The following is an 8,512-nucleotide window of genomic DNA, read 5'->3' as shown; positions in this document are numbered from 1 at the left end:
ACACGCAACATACAGTATCAATTAAATTACTAAGCTTCCCTTACCTGGTTCAGTAGTGAACGTCCAAATGCAAGGGTTTTGTTCGTCCTCTTACAGCTTTTTATCCAAGGATTCACTCAACAATTTTTCACTTAATCTAAAACACCCAAAATCAGAAACAACTCAGACCTATAACCTATGCATGCAACCAGAACTTGGGTTCGCATGAAACTAAATGGACGAACGGTCAGAGACAAGAACTTACCAGCTCAGATCCCAATTCCGTTCGGTCCAGAATAACGCTCACGTCTCAGGGAATGCTTCTACGGTTCTGAAACGTGATCGGAGAAGGAGACGATGAGTTACAGTAGAGAGAAGATGAAGTGGTTTTAGAGAAAAGGTGGAGAAAATGGAGAAATCAGTTTTGAGGAAGAAGGTGAATGCATGCAGAGAATGGGAAGGAGCGTTTCAGAAATTCAGTTCTCCTTCCCCAAGTCAACCGAACGTTCTCTCCCACGCTGACACCTGGATTCCACTACTGTTTTCAGAATGTTCCAATGTGACACATGGCAGTCGTGCAGCAGAGAATGTGAGTGTGTTTTTAATGCACTGCAGAGGGGTTTTCCATGCATTAATTTGATTTGACACTGGTTTACAGTTTTTAATTTTCTAAGGTCTCACATTCCCCCTAACTACAAAAATTTTCGTTCTCGAAAATCAAAGCTTACCCGGAAACAAGTGGGGATACAAGTCCTTCATAGCATCCTCCACTTCCCACGTTGAGTCGCCAGTCTTTGCGTCCCACACCATCTTCACTAGAAGAACGTCTTTCCCTTTGTAGTACTTGGTGCGACTATCTTCCACACGAACGTGTTGCATTTCCAGCGTCCGGTCTTGATTAATACGAACGTCTTCCAACTCAAGTATGTGTGAGGGATCAGCTATATACTTCTGGAGTTGGGAAACGTGGAAGACTGGATGAAGATTCGACAGTTGAGGTGGTAGAGCTAACTCATACGCCACTGGTCCGATCTTCTTCAGGATTTGATAAGGTCGTATGAATTTGGGAGACAGCTTCTTTGGACGAACGACTCTTCCCACTCCAGTGATCGGATTCTGCCTAAGAAAAACGTGGTCTCCTGCAGCGAACTCTAAGGGTCTTCTTCTCTTATCAGCATAAGATTTCTGCCTGCTTTGAGACGTCTTCAATCGTTCTTGGATCAACTTCACCTTCTCAATCGTTTGTTGGATCAGTTCAGGTCCGGTTAGTACGTTTTCTCCTTCCTGGAACCAACAAAGTGGCGTTCGACATTTTCTTCCGTAGAGAGCTTCAAACGGTGCCATTCCTATGCTTGCTTGAAAACTGTTGTTGTAAGTGAATTCCACTAGCGGCAGAACTTCATCCCATACTCCCATATGATCTAGGACCACGTCCTCAATAAATCTTCAAGCGTCTGCATGGTTCGCTCAAATTGGCCGTCCGTCTGTGGGTGATAAGCTGAGCTCATATGCAGTTTGCTTCCCAATTCTCCTTGTAACGATTGCCAAAACCGAGATGTGAATCTTGTGTCTCGGTCTGAAATGATGCTCGAAGGAACTCCATGCAACCGAACGATCTCCTTAATGTACAGCTTGGCCAAGTTGGTCATCGACATCTTCAAGTTGACTGGTAGAAAGTGGGCGCTCTTAGTCAATCGGTCTACTATAACCCAGATAGAATCATGATTCTTGAGCGTACGCGGTAGATGAGTCACAAAATCCATGGAGATGTTGTCCCATTTCCACTCTGGAATCTCCAGTGCCTACAGCAAACCGCCTGGTCTCTGGTGTTCAGCCTTTGCTCGCTGACAAGTCAAACAGGATGCCACAAAACGTGCAACATCACTCTTCATTCCCAGTCACCAGAATGATTGCCGGAGGTCTTGATACATCTTAGTCATGCCAGGATGCATGCTAAGACGGCTGTGATGCCCTTCCTCCAATATAATTCTCTTCAGCTCACCATCGTTTGGAACGCACGTCCTACCCATATAGCGCAGTAAACCGTCCGTTCCAGTATTGAACTCCTTAGCCTGATCTGAGCGTACTTAATATCTTTACCAAGTCTTCGTCCTCACGCTGCTTCATTCTGATTCGGCCGAATACATCACTGGAAATTCTAAGGTTACAGCATCTAATAACGTTCGCTCCTAAGTCGAACTGTAACCTTAGGTCTCTAAAACTTTCCACCAAACTTAGCTCTTTCACCATCATTGCCGAGACCCTGGCTGCTTTCCTACTTAAAGCGTCCGCTACCACATTAGCTTTTCCAGGATGATACAACAGTTCGAACTCATAATCCTTCAAGAATTCAAGCCACCTCCTTTGCCTCATATTCAACTCCTTTTGATCAAAGAGGTACTTGAGACTCTTGTGATCACTGAAGACTTGGAACGTTGCTCCATACAGGTAATGCCTCCAAATCTTTAGTGCAAACACGACTGTTGCCAACTCTAAGTCGTGTGTGGGGTAATTCTTCTCGTGAACCTTCAGCTGCCTAGAAGCGTACGCCACTACCTTCCTTTCTTGCATCAGTACGCAGCCCAAACCTTGATAAGATGCATCACAATACACTTCAAAAGATTTGGCCGTGTCAGGAATGACCAACACTGGGGCGCTCGTCAATTTTCTCTTCAATTCTTGGAAGCTCTCCTCACACCGATCGGTCCAAGCGAACGGTTGATCCTTCCTGGTGAGATAAGTCAGCGGAGCTACTATCTTGGAGAATCCCTCAATGAATCGTCTATAGTAGCCCGCGAGCCCCACAAAACTTCTGACCTCTGTGACCGAACGTGGACTCTCCCAATCCAGGACTGCTTTCACCTTGGCCGGATCCACTGAAATGCCTCCAGCAGAAACGACGTGCCCCAAAAACTGGATTTCCTTCATCCAGAATTCACACTTTGATAGCTTAGCATACAATTCTTTCTCCCTCAACACGCTCAATATGGTCCTCAAGTGGTCCTCATGCTCGTCATAGCTCTTGGAATAAATGAGGATGTCGTCAATAAACACCACCACGAACTTGTCCAGGTACGGTCTGAAAATCCGGTTCATATAGTCCATGAAGATTGCAGGTGCGTTCGTCACTCCAAAAGGTATCACCACATATTCATAATGTCCATAACGAGACCGAAAGGCAGTCTTTTGAATGTCCCCCTCTTTCACTCTAATTTGGTGATAGCCCGAACGTAAATCAATCTTTGAAAATACGCTCGCACCCTGCAGCTGATCTAGTAGATCGTCAATCCTTGGCAGTGGATACTTGTTCTTGATGGTCAGCTTATTGAGTTGTCTATAATCAATGCAGAGCCGAGAGCTGCCATCCTTCTTCTTTACTAACAACACAGGCGCTCCCCAAGGTGAAGCACTCGGCCGGATGAACTTCTTATCCATCAACTCCTCGATTTGCTTCTTGAGTTCGACCAACTCGGCTGGTGCCATTCTATAAGGTTGAACCGAGATGGGTGCGACAGTTGTTACCAGGTCGATCGTGAACTCAACCTCACGAACGGGAGGTAGTCCAGGAACTTCATCCGGAAAGACGTCCGGGAATTCATCCACTACCGTTCGTCCTCCACTGATTTCATTGTTGGACGATCGTTCAAAATTCACTTCCCCCACCTCTTTGTCTTCATGCGTCATTATCAAAAAACAGCTCGCTCCTTCCATGATGTCCTCCTTCAATTGACCGAGCATGACTGATAATTCCTCCTCTTCTTCATCCGGAAAGACTAACTCCTTCTTCCCACAATCTATGAGAATCCGATTGGTAGCCAACCAATCCATCCCCAAAATTACTTCTAAGTCTTGAAGGGGTAAACAGATAAGATTCACCTTAAATCTACGCCCCTCAACTTCTATAGGACATCTAACACAAACTGTAGATGTCTTAATCCCACCAGCCGCTAGGGTTGACACCACCAAGTCGAACTGTAGTTCGCTCTCCACTAGCCCCAGTTTCTCAACGCACGCCTTCGAGATGAAGGAATGAGTTGCCCCCAAATCATACAATACGCCGCAAGGCTTTCCAAACAATAAGCAAGTGCTGGTGATGAGTGTACCTGAACGAGCAGCTTCAGCACCCGTGATTGCATACACTCTCCCCACTGCCTGCGCTCGTCCACCTCTTCCTTGTTGCGCTCTTCCAGCGTTCGGCGGCCTCATTGCCGCTCGTCCTCCCATATTGCACTCGCTCTCCAAGTGCCCATTCTGCCTGCAACGAGTACAATATTTTCCCCCTGATAATTGAGGACAAGCCCACCGGTAGTGCGGTCCTCCACACTGAAAACAAGTCACACTCCTCTGTTGCCCAGATTGGCCGACTGTAACCAATGCTTGCGACCCACTAGGGGCTTGGTTTGGACGAACGTATGGGGATCTCCTCATGTTCGAAGTATTTCTTGATAAGACCGGTCCCCTTTGCTGTTTCTTCTGTTGTTCTGCCTCGGCAACGTTCTTCTCTAATACCTTTGCTCTCTCCACCATAGCAGGGAACGACCTAATGCACAGGCTGGATATCAATACCTTCAAGTCACTTCTCAGCCCGTTCTCAAACTTCCTGCATTGCCATTCTTCACTTGTAGCCATGGTGTTAAAACGGACCAGGTGTTTAAACTTATTGGTGTACTCCGAGACGGACATACCACCCTGTACCAATTGAAGGAACTCCACTTCCTTAGCAAAGCGCACGCTGTCAGGGAAATATTCCTCATAAAACTTAGCCCTGAAAACTTCCCAGGAAATGGAACTTTGAGCTTCAGCCAGTAACATCTTCACACTTGACCACCAATGGCTAGCTTCTCCAGTCAACAAATACTCTGTGAACGCCAAACGGTTGTCATCTGGACACCTTTTGGCGTTGTATATTCTTTCCATATCTCTCAACCACTGATCCGCTTCATCCGGAGGACACTTTCCACTGAATTTTGCAGGATGATGTTGTAGGAAGCTTTCCAAGCTCCACTCGGTCTGATGTGCAGCACTGGAAGAGGACGCTCCTGGTGCGCCTCTGGTAGTAGCAATGAGATCCATTAACTGCCTCTGAGTAGTTTCAGAGTTGGCGCGTGCGGCCTCCAAACTCTATAGAGCAGCGGCGTTTTGCTCCATTAGGGTGGTGTTCTGTTGTTGCAGCCTCTCAATCACCGTTTCCAATAACCTAGTGTGGTTAGGCGCATCAGGTTCATTGGGTTGCGGTGGAGGAGGGAGTCTCGGTGCCATTTGTTCTCTGGACCAGAGAAAGACGAGCGTTAATAATGTTCAAGAGTTAAAAACAATAACTCATCAAACACACAATAAGCACACAGCAAAAACACAGTGCACTCATAACCTACAGTGTCCTTAAAAGAACAAAACTGCTCTGATACCAATAAATGTAACATCCCAAAATATAGTAATTACCATAAATTAGAACTAATCACATTTACATAATCAAACAGTGCAGTCTTAAATAAAATCAGCTAACAAAAGCCGAACGTTAACGGATACAGGGTTACAAAAATTTATACAATATAACCAAGGTTCAAGACGAACGGTTTTACAAAAACCAATAACCAAACGTCAATAAAATTCTAATCAGACTAAACCTATTGGACGATCTAAGTCTCGGCCTTCACTTCGACGTCCACCAGGTTTTCTTCTTCAACCACTTCCTCTAAAAGGGTATCGCCATCTGCTCACATCCACACGGATGATCATTGCATTTACAGGACGAACGTACATAGACAGTTGACAACACAAGGAAAAACGAAAGGGTAAGCTTAGGTAATTTAATTCATACAACCAACATACAAATCAACATATGCAAACCAATCATACAAGAATTACAATAATATATATATCAACATAGAATTTATCATCCAAAACTCTCATAAGACAGACCGTCCGGACTGTATGAATCCATGTATCTACAGGCGTTCGTGCACCCGGTGATGTGATAACTGGAAAACGCTCAACAGCTGCCACCCGAGGTTAATCCTATCAGTCCAAAGTACTCAGTAGGACTAGGACCTCTTGCCGTTCCCACACATGACCTACTCCCCTCTACGTGAGGACGAGCACTCACGGAACATCAGGATGAACTGCCATCAGTAGCTTTACCACGGTCATACTACACAACTTCTCATATTCCAATCATAGAGTCGTTCCTCCTTGGAACGCTCGTTCAAAATCCACTTTCAATATTTCAATTAAAATACCGTTCGTACATCTTAACTTATCCTCTTAATCACATTTTCATTCTTCTTTCCACTTTCATAAAATAACGAGCGTTCATCCTTGTTAACAATGAGGACGAACGTTAATACAATACAGAGAATTTCTCGTTTCTGAACAAAAGAAACGAACACCTGTCTACTGAAGGACGTTACGACTACTTAATACAGTTCAATGAACTGATTCTAGAAGATCTGAATAATACTTTGAATAATTTAAGTACAATAACTCTAGGTTGAATTCAATGGGTAGATACACCACAAGTTGTTTAGATAAATAAACCGAGTGTGATTTAATTCAGGAGACAAACCGCCAGTCAATGACCGAACGCCAATTAAACATATATACTTACTAACAATTTGGACGAACGCTATTTACGTCCGTTCCGAAATCAAAGGTAAGGACGAACGTTCGATATAAAACCGAACACTACTTAAGACTAAGCGCTACCTATAACGAACGCTGGATATAAAACCGAGCGTTACTAATATAACTTCAATTAATTTACGATCGTCGGGTATCACTAGGCTGAGCCGAACACTCAAACCTAGCCTTTTACAAGAGGACGCTCGTTCTCGAGCGGAGTTCTTTCCAAATGAAAGAATTCCATTTAACCATTTATTAAAAAGCCGAACGGTATAAGACCGTTCGATGACGAGCGTACTTTATCAAGGTAAGGAATATCATTTTTCAGATTTTTTATCTATCTTACTCAACATCTCTCATACGAATCATATCTTATAATTTCCTATCATTCATAAATCATATACTTTATAGAAAATAGGTTATCATCTCATACTCTACCTAAATCATCCATTTTCTAATTCATACGTTTCATCCTCAACATACAGTTCAAATAATATCAACCATATACATTCAGTACAACAGTGCTCGTTCATGCATACTTAAAACAACATACAATTCATACATCCAGTTCACTTCATGCTTTCACACGCAACATACAGTATCAATTAAATTACTAAGCTTCCCTTACCTGGTTCAGTAGTGAACGTCCAAATGCAAGGGTTTTGTTCGTCCTCTTACAGCTTTTTATCCAAGGATTCACTCAACAATTTTTCACTTAATCTAAAACACCAAAAATCAGAAACAACTCAAACCTATAACCTATGCATGCAACCAGAACTTAGGTTCGCATGAAACTAAATGGACGAACGGTCAGAGACGAGAACTTACCAGCTCAGATCCCAATTCCGTTCGGTCCAGAATAACGCTCACGTCTCAGGGAATGCTTCTATGGTTCTGAAACGTGATCGGAGAAGGAGACGATGAGTTATAGTAGAGAGAAGATGAAGTGGTTTTAGAGAGAAGGTGGAGAAAATGGAGAAATCAGTTTTGAGGAAGAAGGTGAATGCATGCAGAGAATGGGAAGGAGCGTTTCAGAAATTCAGTTCTCCTTCCCCAAGTCAACCGAACGTTCTCTCCCACGCAGACACCTGGATTCCACTACTGTTTTCAGAATGTTCCAACGTGACACATGGCAGTCGTGCAGCAGAGAATGTGAGTGTGTTTTTAATGCACTGCAGAGGGGTTTTCCATGCATTAATTTGATTTGACAGTGGTTTACAGTTTTTAATTTTCTAAGGTCTCACAAGCAGCATGAACTAGTTAGAGTAGTATTGTAAATAGTTTTGATAGTAGACTAGTTATATATAAAATTTAAATTTTATGATTATTTTTGGATGATTGTAAGATTTTATATTTTGATCTTTAACTGTTCTATATTATCATATGTGATAAATCTTTTATATAGTTTTATATTATATATAGTATTAAAGAATATCATAACATAATTTAACAATTAAGATTTAATTTTCTTAATATATGAATATTTGAATCAATAAAAAATATATTAAAATATTATTTGACTACTAATAATATTGAATAAGTATTGTTACACAGTATTATTTAACATATTTGTTCAATTAAATATATACCATATATATTTCCTTTTATCTCGCTAAAATGCAATTTACTTTTCACCTTCTTGTACTTCCTCTTATTGAACACAAATTAAATTATATTTTAAAATAACATGTAATATTATCTAAGATTAAGGACGGATATTAAAATAAAAAATTGCTTTTAAGAATTTTAACTTATTAAATTTAAGAACTAACTTAAGGTTATTGTATAATTTTTGAAAATTAATTAATTATTTTGTTACTAAATTTAAGCTAGTCTTTTAAATAATAACTTACTAGACTTACGATATCTCTCACAGATTTCGTGATTTGTGGAGATCTCTCTAACAGAGAGTATA

At 41.9% G+C, this 8,512-nt stretch overlaps 1 protein-coding gene across 1 annotated transcript; it reads right to left on the bottom strand.

The window, feature by feature from the left end:
- Positions 1-696: 696 nt before the first annotated feature.
- LOC124835670 (uncharacterized) lies at positions 697-5,052 on the bottom strand. The gene is made up of 4 exons (XM_088095178.1): positions 4,083-5,052; positions 3,362-3,650; positions 2,734-3,268; positions 697-1,014 (listed from the first exon to the last, which is right to left on the bottom strand). Exons 1-4 carry the CDS (start codon positions 5,050-5,052, stop codon positions 697-699), a joined length of 2,112 nt encoding a protein of 703 aa, XP_087951304.1.
- Positions 5,053-8,512: the final 3,460 nt, after the last annotated feature.

This window comes from Vigna umbellata, chromosome 7 (assembly GCF_029865625.1).
Source record: "Vigna umbellata cultivar VRB3 chromosome 7, Vumbellata_1.0, whole genome shotgun sequence".
In the NCBI taxonomy this organism is placed as follows: domain Eukaryota; kingdom Viridiplantae; phylum Streptophyta; class Magnoliopsida; order Fabales; family Fabaceae; genus Vigna; species Vigna umbellata.
Note: the sequence above shows the minus strand (reverse complement) of the source record. Positions and strands in the feature narration are given on the sequence as shown.